The following is a 19160-nucleotide window of genomic DNA, read 5'->3' as shown; positions in this document are numbered from 1 at the left end:
ATCATCTATCTTATTGCATTTGCTGTGGTCCTCCGGTACCTGCTGTGTTTGTTTATGTGGCTATTATTAAGCGCTCACAGTGGACTTCCAAATGCACCCTGTGTTTTTAAATGTTTTGCTCAGACAAAGTTTGACAAAGATAAAGCACTGTGCCAAAGTCTGGCCTTGTGCTTGTGAGAATCTCCAGGCCACAATACACAGCTATTTAATTAAAAAAAAAAAGTACTATGGTAAAATTTTAAGGCAGTACTTTTTTATTATTATTAAATACCTGTGTACTACAGTACAATATCATAATTTCACTCAAAATCCAGTACTTAGACAACTCAATATGTTGAGTGAGATTCATGAAATGAAAACAAACATAACACTCCAAGTAAAATAGTGATGAACTTTATTACAAAAATAACACCACTGAGCCATGAAAATATACTGTACTGTATTTTTTAAATAAATATTAATATTAATTATAACTTGATCATTCATGTTAGTTCATAGTGCATGAACTAATAATAGTATGCAACTTAATTAAAAAATGTTTTAGTAAATGACGATGACATAATCTAACAATGAACAATACTCCTACAACAATACTCTTGTAAAGTGTCCATAAAGTATTATTGATAAATTGGTCGACTTCTAATTTTTATGATGAAATCATAATTAATGGTCAAATATTTTTCAGAAGAAGCTGTAAAACATCTTGGTTACATTTATAAAAAAAAACAAAAATTGATAAGGTTTCATATTATTTATTGCAGGTTGTATCTTCATAGTTTAAATTGTAATTCCTGTGCATTGTTGAAATGAAAAGTAATACATTTGAGCAAAAATTAAATAAAAATGTCAATATATTTAGCTACGTGCGTCATTCTAATGAACAGTTGAACCCTACATTTAGACAGTTTTTTTTTTTTCTTGAAGAATACTGGAATATACTGACTGTAAGTGCGAAGTAATTTATCGATAATTACTATTGGCAGTCATAGTTTCATTGGATGTTTATTTGTTGCATTAGGTATTGACCATAAAATTTGGTTATCAATCCAACCCAATAGCATAGTTTTAGAAAGGCGAATTCTGCAGCTTAGACCATATATGCATGCAAAATTAAACTGTACACCGCAAGTAAATATTAAAGAGTCAACAAGTAAACAGATGGCTGTGTTTACCAACGTTTTAGTGTTTTTGTAACGGCAGTAGGGCGTCAACATGTGTGCCGTCGACAGTCGTCATTATCGCCGTTGCTATTCAATTAGGCGAACGCTCGTCAGATCTCAAGACCTTAGCGTAGGCACACTTGTACACCACAGGGGAGGTCTTTCGGCCCAGGCAGGTACACAGCAGGAGGACGCACCTGTGCATTGAAGCTTAATGAGGGAGCAGTCACCTGCTTGTTCCCTTTGCCACCTCACAATTACTGCTGAAACTCCCTCTACTTACACCTTGGACCTCAAGGGGCTACACAGCTCTGCACTGATCAGCACAAACACACACGCACTTTAAAACATTGTTAATCAGTCCCTTACATCAGGGAGACGCAGAATAATGCACATCAGCTTTTTGGGTGCATAGTTATGGACAGGGCATGTTATAAAATCGATATGTCTGCTTGGAAAAGTACCATCCGTTACAGTGGTAGGCTGAGTAGGTGTAATCTGTAAAGAGAGAGAACGTGACCTGATTTGGTGTGGAAAATCACCATTAGGTAATACTTGAAATGGTGTGTTAGAAAGTGTATTGGACATATATATATTGTACTTTAGTGGTTGGTCTCGGTGTGCATCACAGTTAGGGTTGAATGTCTATTTTGTCTGTAATTTATGCACTCAAAAGCACCAGTGCAACAATACATTTAGACAAGTGTTTTGGCCATTACATCACAATTGCATTATGTTTTTGAGCATCTGTTTAAGCTACAAAAACTTTTAGTATCTGTCTTAATGTATTGAGGTGTCCATATATCACTTCATATATCAGTGTGACCCGAAACCAATGAGATCTAATTATAGGGCTTCTTTAGGACCACCTATTTAGCTAACCGTTTGGATAACACAACAGCTAAATGGTTTTTGTAGGTCCCTATAGTGTTGTCAAAAATATCGATATTTCGATAAATATCGATACTGAAATATCTGAACGGTACCAATATTAATTTCCCGAAGTATCGATACACCGATACTAGCCGAGCTGTCACTTTCACTTCTCTCCAAAGGCGCATGGACAAGCACCACACGTGACCGCACTCGTCTCCTTCGCTCTGGTTAAATAGCAAAAGTGAAGTGAATAGAAAGATGACTGCTCTGGTTGTTAAAGAACACAGCAGGAGCGCTATCTGTAGGGATCTATGATCTCCGCGATGCAGAGAACGCGCACGGAATCCAGTCATAAAAACAGAATTTACAGTTTAACGCGGAATGTCACGGATTTGTCAAAGTTTGGATGAATTAATCAAAAGTAGGTCATTACACTTAAATCAAATCGCGATATGGACTAGTATCTGTAAATATTAAGCTGCAAAAGTCGATTTAAATATGAATCCTGCATGTTCTGCGCGTCTATGTGTGAATGTGTGGTTTTGTTTACTAATGTGGCGCTCGCGGTGATTTCAGCGTCTGCCGTCTCAATGAGGACATAAATACATCAACAATATCTCCAGAACTGATCTGAAAGGCACTTTAAGAGCTTTTTACCATTTAATTTGAGTAAAACTAGCGTCATATCATACACCCACAGAACTTTAGAAGTATTCACGGCAACCCGTCAAAATAAAAGTTCAGTTTAACAGCCTATTAAAGACCGTGTGCCAGAAATAGGCTATATTACTATTATTTAGTAGAATGTACATAATACTACTGCTTACTACTACTGTTAATTTTTTTAAAGAAATAATCACAAAATATTTTAATTTTAATAGTAAATCCCCTTCATTTGCCAAAAATGTAAATGTTTAATTTTCATTAATTCAAATATAAATTAATTTAAATTGTTTTATGCCTTCATCTGATATCCAGTAAAATTTAAATACACAACACAGAATTTCTGAGGGGGAAAACATTTCATAAGGCTACTGTAAGAATAAATAAAAAATGTTTGTATGCATTCAAATAATAGACATGCTAAAACACAGAATCTGGTAACAATAAAACATAAGGTGAGAAAAAAATAAAACACTTCATACGGCCCTAAGCGTGTCATTTTTGTTACACTTTTAATAAATTAAATGTTAAATTGTATAATTTTCATGATTTTAATGAATTAGACATGCTTTTAGATTAATAGCATTTAATTTGACCATTAAAAAAAAAAGAGTCCAGAAAAATTCAAACGGAAAAAAACGGAATCCAGAACAATTAAAATGGAAAAAATTGAATGTAGAAAAAAATAAAACGGAATTTGGGGAAAAATAAAACGGATTTCATAGGGCCCTATATCGGGAAATATTTTGGTTATGAAGCAAATGAGAATATCAACAAATAGAACTTTGGATTTTAATTAGTACATGTATTAGTAAACTTTAGTTTCAATTAACATTTAACTAAGATTAATAAAAGATTAATAAATAAATCAACAAATGCAGTACCTCAAGACATTTTTTTGTTCATGTAAAATATACCGCATGTTCTCGACTTGTTACATTTATCTTTAAATTAAAAAAAATTACCCCCTTAATATTGTGGCAGTTTTTTTCACCGTGGTATCGAAAATGGTATCGAGTATCGATATTTTTCAAGGTATCGTATCGAAGTTAGAAATTCCAGTATCGTGACAACACTAGATCCCTAGACTGTAGCGATTGGTCTGCTTAACCAAAAGAACACTAGATGTTTTATTTGTTTTTCATTGTTTTAATATTGTTAAGGTAAGGTAAGTTAAACTTTATTAGGAGCTTTTTAACTGTAGTTCATGCCTTGTGAACCTGGTCTATTCGTACTTGACCTCTTTTTCTCTCTCTTTGTCTGTTTCTACCTTTTTTAGATCCGATGGGAGAAGAATATCACATTAGGAGAGCCTCCTGGATTCCTGCACTCATGGTGGTGGTATGTATCGATCTTGTAACTGAAAACCCCTAACATTCTCTGACGGTATGGCCATGCTAGCTGTTAGCAGCAGTAGAGGAGCCTAAATGAACGCTGGTTCATTATTCTTGGAAGTAGATATCTGTATGTTGCCATACAGCTGTAGGCCTGTAGCTTTAGGTTTTATACACAGATGTTAGAGTAAAATGCTGTGGAAGCATGTGAAAGATCTTAATGTATGACTGTTGGTTGATTTCAAGACAGGTTCTTGTATTGGTCTTTTTCTCTGTGAACCTTAGCCAGGATAGAGGGCATATTTAATTTGAAATAATTGTGAATTAAAATTAGGCTGCGAGGGGTTGACATACAGTCCACTCAGTAAGATCCAATATTCACAACCCTGTTGAAAAGACCAGGATTGTGCGTACAAGGCTTCTCAGCTTACTTAAATAGCAAGTTTCCCTTGGTCAACCAACAGAGAACCCAGACTCTGATAGTTAAAGGAGTAGTTCACTTCCAGAATGATAATTTCCTGATAATTTACTCACCCCCATGTCATACAAGATTTTCATGTTTTTTTTTCTTCAGTCAAAAAGAAATTAAAGATTTTGAGGAAAACATTCCAGGATTTTTCTCCATTTAGTGGACTTCAACAGGGTCCAAATTGCAACTTCAAAGGGCTCTACGCGATCCCAGTCATTTTCTAAAACAAAATACAAATTTATATACTTTTTAACCACATGCTTGTCTTGCACAAGCTCGACTTCATGCATTATGTAGTCAAATGGGAAAGGTCATCCGTGATGTAGGCGGAAGTCACGACCCAGTGTTTACAAAGCGAACGCCCAAAGAAAGTCAAACTCCCCTTTCAAAAAAAACAACAATGTCGGGTGATTTGAAGTTGGAGGAGAAAATGAGTTTTTTGTACGACCCTGGACTGATGGTGTAGTTTGGACCTTCAACCCGTCAATCCTGGAATGTTTTCCTTAAAAAAAATCATTTCTTTGCGACAAAAGACTTGGAACATCTTGGATGACATGGGGGTGAGTAAATTACCAGGAAATTTTCAGTCAGGAAGTGAACTAGGCTAGTCCTTTAACCAGCTTTTTTGCTAGTAAAAACATGGCTTGGAAAATCATGCTTATCTAAGAGCTAGTGTTTACACCAGGGAATCCTAGTATCCAGGAGTTTTTTGTCTTCTGGTAATTTTTCGGAAACATTCATTTTCAAAGTTTTGTCAGTCAAACTATCGAGCCCAAAGTACACAACAGTAGAACCAATCAAAAAGATTGTACACCTATCCATTACGGCCTTATTTCAATGGATCCAAATGAAATATGGCATGTATCCTGACTTGGGTCCATTGGAGACTCTCATGTTTGTCTGGAATTCACGTTATGTTCTTAGCTTACTCAAAAATAAGATCAGTGTGTGTAGATCAGGTTCACACAGAGCAGTGTGTTCATTTATCACACTCAACTTATTCTCCATCTTGGATTACTGGCTCCCCTCTGTGAGATTATTTGGAGTCTAGTAGGTTTTGGAGGGTCCCTGTATGGTGTTGACACTATTGGAGGAGCGTCTGTCTGGAGCTGTAACACGTAGAGGAGGGGGGTCGTGTCGGGGTTTTAGGGACTCGGAGGGGCCACGGAGTACCGCCCTCTTCACCAACCCCCCTCCCCCAAACAAAAGGGCCAGATGGTAAGGGAAAGCCAACCCCTCCCCCATGTGCGTACCCCCACCAACCTTTGTCTGGAGGCCTGTCCTTTGTTTGCGGAAGAACCCTCAAACGGATTAACTCCTTGCATTCCAGTCTTCTTTGTGTTAAACAGCCAAATCTCCTTCTCCACTGCCCCCCACCCCCCTTTTGCATTTTCTTCCTTTCTGTCTAAGGCAGTTTCCTGTTGTAAGGGGGTTTGAATGGTAGCACCAGGCTCTGGGGTGGGTGAGAAGGGGTTGGAGGCAAAGTTTGGTGAGATGGGCAGTCATCCACATCTGTTGTAAGGCAAGCAAGGGGTTGGGGGTGGAGGTTTTAGTTGGGGTGCAGGTGTGGATCGCAAAAAAAAAGAATGACCTTATGCGATTTATCTTGTGCATAGATTTGTTTAATCGATGTCTGGTAAGAAAGGAGAAAGTCGAGCGACAAAAATGTTATATGGATTTACTTTCAGATGACCTAAAGCTGACATCCTTCTTTGTGATTGGTAGAGATGACAGAAAAGCCACAAAGAAGTGTGAAAATGTACTTGAGGTGAACACTCAAGTACATTAATTTAAATGCAACCGTGTAACGGAGGAAACAAACTAAAAAAGAACGGCTGTTGTGGTTGCGTGTGCATTTAAAGTTGACCTGGGTGTAAATGAAAACAGGTAGAACACAACATGTTTTTAAATAATCAATCATACTGCATAATGTTTTCTTCTCTGAAATAACACAGTCTGCAAATGAAAAGGCAGCTGATTTACATCTTACACTGATAAACTCTTAGGTCAGGTCATGTTTTACAATATCGCTTTGATGCTGAGAGCAAAAGAAGCATGTGGGTTAACAAATGGACATAAAACATTTCTTTTATGTAGTTTGGTTACGTCTTTTTGTTGCATGAGCGTTGTATAATTTTCTAACAAGTGTTTTCTGTGTAGTACTTCTGATGTATTGCAGCATGTTTTTAAAATCAAAATAATAGCCCAGTAATGGATTAATTTTTCTTGTCTTAAAGTAAATAATTTGTCTAACACTGCCAAATGGCTCTTTAGGCATTGTTTTAGCAAATTCTTGTTCAGTCTTTTTATATTTTAATAGGTAAACTCCCATGCCATCTAATTACTTCCTCCTACATATTTGTTTCTTGCTGAATATTTAAAAATACGTCATATTGAGGTATTTTAAGTTGTTTCTCTGGGTGTATAATGTCTTATATTATCTATTATCAAAAGGAAAAATGTTGGAGACATGGTATGGTGGGAAGTGTACATGTACAGACCTGTTGCATGTGCGGGCAACCAGTGTTCGAATCCAGTTGTTTAGGTCATTGCCCAATCCCAATAACCCATGTTTCCCCGATCGTTTGCTTTAATATTAAAAAATACCTCTAGTTTTTCCTGTATGTATTTTAAGTTTTATTACTTAAAAAAAAAACAAAAAAAACAATTCAGTTTTTATTTTAAGTATTGTTTTATTATTTTACATAACAAGATTTTGGATAATTTGACGCTTCGTAGACTAATATAAGTATCACACTTCTTTTGTATTTTAAAAGCCACTCAGGTATGTCATGGTGTCATCACTAGGGGTCGACCGATATGTGTTTTTCAGGGCCGATACCGATTATTACAGACCAAGTAGACCGATAACCGATATATATGTCTGGTGTAAAAATGAAAATGAATGTCAAAATTAAGAATAACAAGGGCTCTGACAAAAACGGCCTTCCCTAGTTTTGGTTGCACTTCTTACTCTTGTCTTCCCCCATGCATCCATCTACAATAAGGGTAATATATACAGAGAGAGTTAAAAGTGGGGCCACTGCATGCTTCATGATTAAGCCTATGAATACTAAATACTACAGCTAAACAGCTTGGGGAAGTATTTGGCTTCAATAATTTACATGTTAGAAATGTGTGTAATAGCATAACCTCTCATAATTCTTCATTAATTATTTTCGGTTGACTAAATCATAACCTACAAGAGGTGACTATTCAATTCATCATCTAATGCACATCAGTTGATTCATTTAAAAAGCGCAATGTATATAATAAGTGTAAATAATTTAATTGTCTTCATAGCTCCATTGCGAAGAAGACCGCAACTATTTTAATGAAACTATAACACTAATAGCCTGTTATAGGCTCACTTGGTTCAATAGCCTATTGAAATGTCCCAATTTCCGTCATCCTAATCTTGGCCTATGTGACAGTAACTTAATCTTGGCCTATGTGACAGTATCTTAGTCTTGGCCTATGTGACAGTAATTTCCATTAGTTTTCATTTACAGAGCAGTGCAAATGAAGGCATAAAACATTAATTTAATTGATCTTTTAATCAAATGAGTTAAACTATTTTTTGGCAAACAAATGTGTTTACTATTAAAATTAAAACATGTAAGAAATACCGTATTGTGTGATTGTTCTTTTAAACAAAAGTTGTAATAATTGTAGTAGCATTAGTAAATAAACCGAACATTTATTTTGACGGGTTGCCATGAGGACCTCTTGAGTTTCTGTAGCCTATTTATGATATGACGATCGTTTTACTCAAACAAAACAGTCAAATGCTCATGAAATAACTCTCAGAGCAGTTCTGGGGATGATGTTCATATATTTATGTCCTCATTTAGTGACATGGCAGATGCGGAATACACCGCGAGCGTCGCGCACTCCAGTGTGTGTGTGTGTGTGTGTGTGTGTGTGTCAAAACCGCGCGTCTGTGCCATTAACATATACAGAGACACGCCGAACATGCATAATTCATATTTAAATAGTCTTTTTGCAGCTTAATGTTTACAGATAGTCCATATCATGAGTCGATTTAAGTGTACTGACCTACTTTTGATTAATTTATCCAAACTATCCAAACAAATTTCGTGACTCCGCGTTATACAGTAAATTCCATTTATATGACTGGATTCCGCGATTTCCCCCTGCGTTTCCCCCATCTCGGAAACCATAAATAGATAATATTGAGGTTTTTACAACTTCAGTGTAGTGGATTGTAATTTATTGCAACTTGAGCAACGTCTGCTGCTGCCTTTGAGAGATAACTGATGCGTGATGAAGCAGCACCAGTTAGCAAGCGCTTTCGGTGTGAGAGTGCCTTTAGTCTTCCACGTTGATTGGTCGGACTCCTGACTCTCAACAAATCAGATGTGCGGTGGGCGGAGACTGCTCTAGGCCACAGAGTGATGAGTTCCGACAGGCTGCATCAGAGCCAAATAGTGCGTTTCAAAATTAAATAATTTTATAGGCACATTGGTCTTGAAAATGACCGATACCGATTATCATAAAATTGCTTAATATCGGTGCCAATAATCGGCCAGGCCGATAATCGGTCGACCCCTAGTCATCACACCAGCTTTTTAAAGACAAACTTCAAAGCATTAAACGAGTTTTTCTGTTGCAATCAAGGTAACCAAACTCACCTTTTCAAAAAAAAAAAAAAAAAACACGTGACTTGTTTGTGTTCTCCATTTCTCCCCACCTTGATGTGTGTCTAGTTGCGGCTTTTCAGTAACAAAGTGTAACTGGCGTCTTATTTCATTTCCCCTGCACCCTGATTGGATTTGAGATGGTCCTGCTGTCTCCCTTCAGCAGCTTTCCGACAAAGCTGCAATCTCTTTAACGGCAGCTGATAGATATGATAATGCCGCCTGTCTTTATTGTGCACTGACTGAAGGGCGAAGAACAGGCATGACGTTCCTCTGTCAAAGTGCCTCTCTCGCTTTTTCTTTTCCCTTCCTTTCACCTGTTATTTGTTTCCTGGTTTATGGCTTCTATAGGATGTGAGGAGTTAATGTATGGTACCTCCTACTGAGCACTCATTTATGCACTTATGTATGGTTCTTGTAATGCATCTTGTCTTTTTTTTCCTTTTATTTTTTCTCCTTACTTCTCTCATTTATATGGAGTAGATCATCCCCACCATTGTTATAAAGGAATAGTTGACCCAAAAATTTGTACAAATACGTGACTTAATTTCTTCTGTGAAACACAAAAGGTGAATTTTTGAAGAACATCTTGACATGAATGAGGACTAAGGCTATTTCTCCAAAATGACAGAAAGCAACATTGGTCCAGAATGCTATACCAGTTTTTGGAGCTTTACAATGGCTTTGTGTGAAGATCAGATTGAAATTTAGGCCTATATGCCCTAGCTGTTTTTGATGTTCATGAGAGAAGTTTGATTTGTGAGTAAATCATTTAGAGTCTGAGAATCTTCATCCATTTCTCAGAAATGGTCTGAATGATTAATTCATGAAATCACAGATTTTTCATATGAACTATCTTTGATACTTTTGTGTCCTTTTTGAAAGGTCTTAATTTATTGTAACTTCATAGAGAAGGGCGACCAGTGTGGTCTTTAAAATGTATATTTTTGTGTTTCACGGAAGATACCCTCATTTTGTTCCAAATCCATGTAATTTTGAGCAAGTGATGAAATCATTTTAATTTTTGGCTGACCTATTCCCTGTAAGAAGTATGAATTCAATCTGCATTTAAATCTAAACACTTGATTTTTGCTACAGTTCCTCTACTTTTTTTAGTCTGATGAGCTGAATGTTGTTTAACCGTGCTCTCTTATTCCACCCATAAACTGTGAGTGATTTATGAAAGCTGTCATATGCTATCCTTTGCGTTATGCTCACAAACACAAATCCGTCAAATGGTTTCCACTCCACGGCAAGATATATGAAATGGGTGGAAACTGATTAGCCCCATTGACCTGTCGCCGTGCCGTGAGCGGCCTATTTTGTCCTTTTTGCAATCTGTCACATCTAACGTAAGCTTTTTCCCACATTCAGAACAGAAGTCTAATTTTGTTACATCAGCAGAAATAATGCACAGCAGTAAAAAGTGCTGCCTCGGAAGATGGAACAACTTGCGTTCGTTTTCTTAAGCCCTGCTTCAGCAGCTTTTATGAAGCGTCCATTAAATCAATATCTAAAGAGTGAGAGCAGTTTAATGCCGACCTGTTTAACAGGTACTTATTTTCAATGAAGTAATTAAGGGACCATTTGGAGTGCAACCCACTCCCCCTAGCAGCCCTTAAGGACCGTATTTCCTTAATTAACAAATATCAAGCCTAATTGATTAGCCACTTGCAGGTCACGCCTCATGAAGTGGGAAGCTATCCAGGGGTTATGATTGTAGTGACCCAGCTTTGATGGAAGCTGTCAAGTTCTTCTGAGTGTGATACTCTTCTGTTCTTACTTTGACATGCCTTTTACAGTGTGCTGGAACCAAAGCCTGATCTGAAACCATTTTGCTCGTTTACACTACAGAAAAATCTAATCTGCATTGCCCCCTAAACCCTGCGGGTCTCACATCTTTCATCAATAACTTGAAAGTTATCAGAAGTTTTCATAACTCAATCTGGCAAAATCTAAATTAAATTAGCTTGGATGTTGAAAATGCATTGTATCATTGTTATAAATTCATTGCTTTGAATTTTGTTTCTTAGTAGTTTTGGTGGTTCCATCAAAAAAGCTCAGAATGGTGAAAAGCCACTGAATTGAATTTTATTGAATGTTAAAATAAACCCTTAAGGGTTGTAAATGGCAACTCCAATGTTGTGTTTTTATTTGTGAGCAGGTGAGTAGTTGCATCACAGCTGAGCTCAAGCTTTTCTTTAAAAACGTTTTCGGTAAAGACTAGGCTAATTGGAGAAATTAGAACAACAAGGCCTGGAACAAACCATGCCATTCAGTACTATTTTTCACATGGCCTTGAGGTGTTAAGTGTACCACGTGTTTTAGTATTGGTGTTTAGTTCGGCAGCTGTTTAGTTCGGTGAAGTTCACCCATGTATTTGATACTCAGCTTTGTTTATTCTGCCTTATTTTGCAGTGTATTCTGGGATCTGTACTGTGCAGCTCCAGATCGACGGGAGACATGTGAACATTCCAGCGAGGCCAAGGCTTTCCACGACTATGTGAGTTCCTTTTCTATACGCCGTGGGGTTGGGTTGAACCTGAAGTTCTGCTGTTGGTGACTTTGTTAACCCAAATGATCAGGTTTACTGTCTATTTGCAGTTACCGGTGCGGTTATCTTAAGCTTCGGGTCATTTTTGATAGAACGCATGTGCTATAAATATGTTCACCCAGGTTGTGACATTTATCAAAGAAAATTTCATAATATCTATAAATATCATCATAAATCTGTGGTAGCTTCATTGTCTACGTACCAGGATACACCTTTGGTTCTAATAAAGTTCTGGCACAATAGCCCAGATGCTTAAAGAGAGAGTTTACCCAAAAATAAAATTCTGGTATAATTTACTTACCTTCACGTTGTTCCAAACCAGTAAGACTTGCATTCTGCTGTGGAACACAAAAGAAGATATTTTGAGAAATGTCTTTTCGGTCCATAAAAAGAAAGTCAATTGGATGTCAACGTCAAGATTTCCGGTTTTGTGTTCTGGAATGGAAATAAGTCATACAAGTTTGGAACAACAAGAAGGTGATGGACACAATTAAAAATTTTGGGTGATCTATCCTTTTAAGGCTGCAGGATTAAGAGTAGGCTGGGCTATCTTGAAGGTCTGCACCATGACCCTTTTGACCCCTTGATCTGTGGAAGACCTTTAAGTTAGTAATGGAGAACTGGAGTAGCATGTGTGGACAACCCTTGAGCTCCAACAAAAAGGGTAGTTCTCTGTTGACGTGGCTTTCCAACCGCAAATGGCCATGTTAATGTTACCACAAACACTGACCCTTGTCCAACCCTTGGGCTCAGTCTTGAAGAGTTTGAGTGTTTGCGCCTTTATCCACAATTTGCAGAGTACACTGGGACCTCTTTCCCACTCTGCATGTTTTCTTTGGCAGACATTTTGCATCAAATATAAATTGTGCAAATATCTTTTACCCGCCACATTAGCAGTGTTAAAACCTCTTGAATACGCTCCAGAGGAGGATAATATGTAAAAAGATTATATGAAAGTAACTATGATTTACTGCTAACTGCTAGCGCCGGAATCTCACCTGGGCCAGATTTCGGGGCTTGAGTCATGAAAGGGATTATGCGTCTATTCTTGCCTCAGACATTTAATTTTCTGGACTTGCTAGCAGAGAACAGTTACAAGTTTGTGTCAGCTGCCTGCTGAAGTTTCAACCAATTGGAATCTGCGCGCCTGTGTACGGCCTCTATAAGATTAATTACATGGTTAATTAAACGCCATGCTTAATTAAGTCTGACGTGTGTTCAATTAATCTATACGCCTAATCATTTCTAACACCCAATGGACACCTGGGATTGTCGAAATGAGTGTTCTGACGACCCCCTCCTCCGCACCACTGACCACCCGTGTTCGAAGTTGATGCGGCTGTTGTGAAACAGGCTGTCTGCTCCGAATGACTGTTTGAAATGCTCGGTGGCCTTTTCTAAGTAAACTCCAGATCAGTTTCTAGGCTTTGCTACTGGACCTCAGGGACTCAGCGAGTTTGAAAAGCTCAGATGTCCTGCCCCCGAGTTCTAGTCTGAGGATTAATGACCGGTTTCCCCTGACCTTTAACCCTCGGCAAAGTTCAGGAGGTCAGAGCATATCCGGCCTGTGTTGTGTCCCGTTCCGAATGTTTTCCCAAATCTTTTCATCAGGCTATTAATCTCCATTTGCCTTCAGAATGTTGTGTCCAGTGGACTAATTTTGGGTTTGGGGTTTTTATTAATTGGGCTAGGATAAAGTGAACACGTCAAGTTTGTTCCTCGAGGGTTACTCGGCACCGTTGAGCGATTTCCCCAGCTGTCAACTCTCTAGCTAATGGCTGGCCACTTCTTGGAAGACCTGAGGCTACCTTTTGTCTATTTTTGAGGCTTTTGTAGACACCAGGCTAATGTTGTGTGAAGAGTCTTACGGTGGAGGTCGTGACGAGTTTTGGTGGTGATGGGGGTGGTAGAGATGGAGGACGAGGAGGCGGCGGCAGCGGTCCCATGGGTCGCTCCAGACCTGTCTCCGTCTGATTAACTTCAGCTCTGGGATCCCCGTGGACCGGCTGCCCCATCAAGCCTGCTATCTCAGGCAAGGCTGATAACAGTGCCCATTCCCTAGCGTGTCAGTGGATCAGGGGCAGAAAAACAAGCGGGTTCCCATGAGTCAAATCCTCCTCACTGTCAGCGCTGAAGTTATATTGGCTTCTCCAAGTCAGGACTTCAACGGTGACTAGGTTTTTGCAGTCGTAGAATTAAACCATTATATTTTTCTTCGTAAATTTCCTGGTGGTGGAATTTGGGGAAAATCTGACTGACTGACTACTTTTTGTCTACCCTTCTTTTCTCTTTTTTTCCTCAAGTGGCCAGTGATGCACTTTGTGCGAGTAAGTCCTCTAGTTGGGAGGAAAGATAATGGGATATAACATGCAAATCTTGAGATCTGTGGAATCTGGTTCATAACTAATCCGTGGATTGCTATAGGATTGTGACTCTGGCTGGGCTCCCAGAAGTGGAGAGCCAGTTCCCCAAAACCAGGCAGCCACTAGTGCCACCAAGAAACCCTCAATACCACATCTTTACCACCCATCCCCCCCTTTTAAACAGACGGGGTCATCTGGGAGTACTTCAGTCTACTTATAGACAAGCTATTGATTGCTACTCTGTTATAGAGGATCTGAAATCAGCATTTAGCCCAACATTGGGGTCGCTCACTGAATAGAAAGAGAAGAAACATTGAGGAAAGGAAGGGAAAGCAGGATATAGTGGTACCTGCTCACTGAAAACTTCGTAAAACTCCCACAGAAGCCTGTCTCCCGTCAGAGCCTTAGTCTAAACCTCCGTATTAAGTTACACCAGCAGAATGGTTTGCATACTTGTTATTTTGCTCGTGGAATTGCTTGTAAACAGATGAGTTCATAGCAATATTGTTCTGGCGAGTGATTTGAAAGATCTTATCCTTTATTTTTTGATTGCCGTCAGAGCTGCGGCCTAGTAGTTTTTTTTGTTCAGATGGTTCCTTTTCCAGTTTGATCTAGATGGTAATCCTGGTTCTGTGAAAAGTCTAGAGATGTTCATGTGATAATTGCACATTATTAATTTGGAGATCTTCAGGAACTCCACCACAAGGAATTTCACAAAACAAGCTTTATCATAAATTGATCTATATCGGTTGATATTGTATGTATGTATGTATGTTATTGATATTGTATATAGAGATGCACCGATTGCAATTTTCTTGGCCGATTCCGATTTTTATTTTTTTATTTTTTTCAGGTAAGTGTGACCTGCCGATACAGATTTATGCAGATTCCGATTTTCTTTCTAAAAACTAAAACTATATACAAACAAAAATCTATCCTTTTTTTTTAATGCAAACAAAAATAATTTACATAAATTATTAAACATTACAATTCCCCCAATCTGGACAAAGTTACAGATGTTCTCTCACTTAAACAACTCTCAAAATAAAGGGCTCTTTGACTACAAAAGAGGTAGAAATAACAATTAACTCAAAAGGATTTGCTGTATATAACAATACAGATATCATTTCCCAATATGTTTCTTAAATAGTAATTTTTCCCCTAACCTTATTAAATGTAATCTTTCACATCAAATTCTTACATTGAAACTGTAGAGCTGTTACCGTTCAAATGAAATCAGTATCAACAAACTCGATCTTTCCACTGCAGGAAACAGAAGCTGCATCTGAAGTGTGATTAGATGTATTTACACAGACTGTTTGATGAAGCTGATGTGCCATAAATGCATTTACACTGCAAAATTTTGAATGCAAAAAGAATTTGATAAGATTAACATTTTAAATATTTTTTAAACATACAAATAAAATCTGTTGGGAAAAATGCAATGATAGTTTTAAATATGAGAACAAACCAGTAGGTGGCGGCAAACGACTGTTTGAATGAGTGAGTCAATAGTCCCTTATTTAACAGATTCGTTCAAATGATTCATTCGGAAACAAGCCAAGAATTGGTTATTGAATCAAGACTTGATTAATTCAAAAACGCGGATTCATTCAGTAACGAAACACCGCTGTGTTGCTCGGAGACACAAAACAGTTCTGCTGTGGCTTTGATTGGAGCTAGTTTCATCAGCGAAATTGAGCAAAAGCAGTCAATATTGTGTCTAAAATGTAAAGTCACTTAATTTTAACTACTTGTTTATTGAACTACTATTGTCTTAAACAGGGATGTGCGGGACTAGTCGACTAAACGGTACAGCTCCTACTAGTCGACACTGAAAACAATAGTCGATTACACGAGAGAACCCCCCCCCCCCCCAAAAAAAACATTTTATCATTAAAATTACCATCATTTTAACGTTACATTTAACGTTAAAGAATACATATCAATATATTTAAATATTTTTAAACGCATATCTGGGCAGAAACTACATTTTTACCTCAGACCTCTCATGCCTTGTCTTCACGTCAGTTGCGGCGAGCTTAGAATGACCACACGAAAGACCTATGCGTTAGCTTGGAGGCTAGCCAAAGCCAGCAATGCCAATCTTTCATCTTCGTCGCTGCGGTCCGTGATCCCATCCACGCGATCTATTCTTCTAAACGAAGACCCACTTCGGTGGTGCTGCGGGATTTCCAGGCTCTTTTCGAAACTCTCTGCGTGCCTGTGACTTCAGTTCCTGCCGAGCGATTTATTTTTTTTCAAGTGCAGAATCGTCCAGTCTTTCGCCAGACCACGTTAACAAATGTGCATGGAGTAAGTAAAACTAGCATTCTTTTGTTTTTAGACAATATAGCCAACATGAAGTAAATTTTTTAAAGCCTTTTAATGCTATTCCTTGATAAACGTTCCTTTTTTTTACTTTTGTTTTAATATGTTGGCTAACTTTATATGAAAATTAAGAATTCTGTCAGTCTATTGATTGATTTTCCATTTCTGCATTGCTCCAGCCGATCTGAATAAATAAGCTATGCACCGGTTTATGTTGAGTGTTAGAGCCCTGCAAAGAATTTTTTATATTGTAGACATCTATCGATTAGTGATGGAAAAAAAAATCCCCGCGCTGGTGGAAACAACAGGAGACCACACGACTGAGAGCAGCTCGATGGTGTTTAGTGTCCCGCAGCAGCAGCAGGTGACTTCAGCGCAGCCGAATAGTTCTGCGTTCAAATGCACACAATAGGCTAAAGCTTGCTGCAAAACCCCAGCAAACATAACCATGAATGTGTCTGCGGGAAATAGTAAGGAGATATTTGAACTATTTACTAATAAACTAATGTTTTCTGTCCGTGTCGCAAGGATGAAGTTACTGATCCTGACTCGCCGTCTCCTCATTAGACGCGCCTTTAGAGAGAAATATGCATCTTTATTGATTATGATTAAGATTATAATAAAAGAGTTTTTGTTTTCAATTTTTTTATTTCGTTAAGTGATAATTTAAACCTTTCTATAGATATATTTATCATGTCTGTGAGGCATGTATTCGCTCAGCTGAAGCACTCCTGTTCAAGACGGCAGAAAGCACATCATGTTTGTTTTATTGTTTTATAAAAGAACTACCTTTTGTTGGTATTGTGAGTGCGCACAAATACAAGTAGACCCTTTACAGGTCCGAATGATGTATTATTCTTACCTTTATCAAAAAAACAAACAAATAAAAAAATAACGGCGTAGGCTATTTTAATTTGTTTCCACTGAAAGCAATGCAAGTGTTTGCTGGTGCCTCCATGTCCTGCAGAGCGCGCTTTAGCTTCCTCTCTCCGCACAAACTAGATATAGGCTAGCGCATATTATTATTATTATAGCGCAGGTTTAACGTTTAAACATTGTTATATACTTGAACTGTTTTAGTATATCTATAGATTTTATTTTAGGCAAGTCGTGATGATATGAGAAGGCTAAATTGATCAAACATAGGCTATGATCAGTTCATGCTGCTGGCCGATTGGTCGTTACTTAAAAAAAAAAACAAAAAAAAAAACTTATAGGCTATTTAACGAACAAAAATGCTCCCAACGTTTTTCTAAATTAGCTTAATAAAAAAACAAAACGAAATATAATAATTTTGCCATTACACACAAAACTGAACTATTTTAATAGCCGAAACAGTAGTATAAACTGTTTTAGGAGAAGGGGGAAAAAAAGGGCTCGGGTCGGAAATTCTGATAAGCTGTCGGACGTGGGCCGGGCCTAGCCTGAGCGTCTCGGGCCAGGGCCGGGCTAGGGCCTAAATTTGAGGGCCGTGCAGGGCTCTGTTGAGTGTATGCTCTTTATTTTTTTTCTGTTTAACGACCGCCTAATATTAAATGATGATAACGCGAGGCAAGCATAAGGCATAATCATGACCTATTTTTAGCAGAATTAATTGAGGGATTTGACAGTGTGATTCAAAGATTTAAGTATTTCAAGTTTAGGCTGTTATATAGACACACTCACTTTTTTTTTTGTAATTTTTTGGGGGTTTCTAGCTTTTAGACTAGTCGACTAGTTGGATACAAAACTTCTGTTTAAACGACAGTCAAATTAGTCGTAGCGCACATCCCTAGTCTAAAATCACATTGCAATCGTGTAGAAACATTTTGGTCGTGTAATGTTGCGTATGTAGCTAAATCATATATTATACATTTCTTATTTTTACTACCGCAGTATGCATCTGTAAGTTTCTATGAGTGCGGTTGCGCTCATTTGTTTTGATTTCTGCATGTGTCTCACACTCACTCAGGCTGCGCAAGCCTCGTCTGGCATAACATAAATACATTATTAGTCGCTGTAAGTGTGACGTCAAAACAGACCGGCTCGGAATCGGCAGACTGACCGGCCGGTCACCGGTCCGGGCCGATCACGCAGAAAACCGGCTAATTCCAGTCCCTGGCCGTTCGATCGGTGCATCTCTAATTGTATATATGCTGGCATTGGATATTTATTTTATTGTAAATGTGCTATATTTACATTTCAATTTTTGCTGTCTCATAATGCTTACTTTAAGATAATATTAATAGCCTATATTAAAATATAAATGATAATTTAATTAATTATACAGTATTGGTTATATATTTAGAATGGACAGATATATACTAATCAGTTAATAAGCAGAATGGTACCAATATATTATTAAGCATCACCAGCAAGAACCTGTCTATTGTAAATTCCCCAAAGAACCGGGTCAGGCGAACCCAAAACCAGCCTAAATATTCAAGGCCTCCTTAGATTGATAATTCAGCCAAAAAAATTTATTTTGATCATTTATTCAGCCTCTTGTCTTTCCAAATGTGTAAGTTTCTGTCTTTTTATGTTCAGAAGATAAGTCAGGGTGTCTAAAACCCCATTGACTTGAATTCTATGGACAGTCATGCACCTTTGGAAAAACCTTTTTGGGCAAAGTATCACTTGGGTTTTTAAGACTAATTAATACTTCAAGTGACCTACTGACTAGTCCATTTTGAAAAGACACTTTTGGACATCCTGTCTGCGACATCAAGTGTCATGCTTTGAAAGATGGCTTTCCCCATCCCATCACGTA

The 19160-nt window shown here is 37.9% G+C and overlaps 1 protein-coding gene across 1 annotated transcript in view; it reads left to right on the top strand.

Annotated features, from left to right (window-relative positions):
- LOC306867338 (single-stranded DNA-binding protein 3-like) overlaps positions 1-19160 on the top strand; it is a 73229-nt gene that overhangs the window by 15356 nt on the left and 38713 nt on the right. The window contains exons 3-4 of the mRNA XM_079412943.1: positions 3979-4040; positions 11582-11666. Coding sequence (XP_079269069.1) covers positions 3979-4040; positions 11582-11666 — 147 coding nt within the window. The remainder of the gene's footprint in view (positions 1-3978; positions 4041-11581; positions 11667-19160) is intronic.

The sequence above is a fragment of the Barbus barbus genome (assembly GCF_936440315.1).
Source record: "Barbus barbus genome assembly, chromosome: 49".
Taxonomy (NCBI): Eukaryota; Metazoa; Chordata; class Actinopteri; order Cypriniformes; family Cyprinidae; genus Barbus; species Barbus barbus.
Note: the sequence above shows the minus strand (reverse complement) of the source record. Positions and strands in the feature narration are given on the sequence as shown.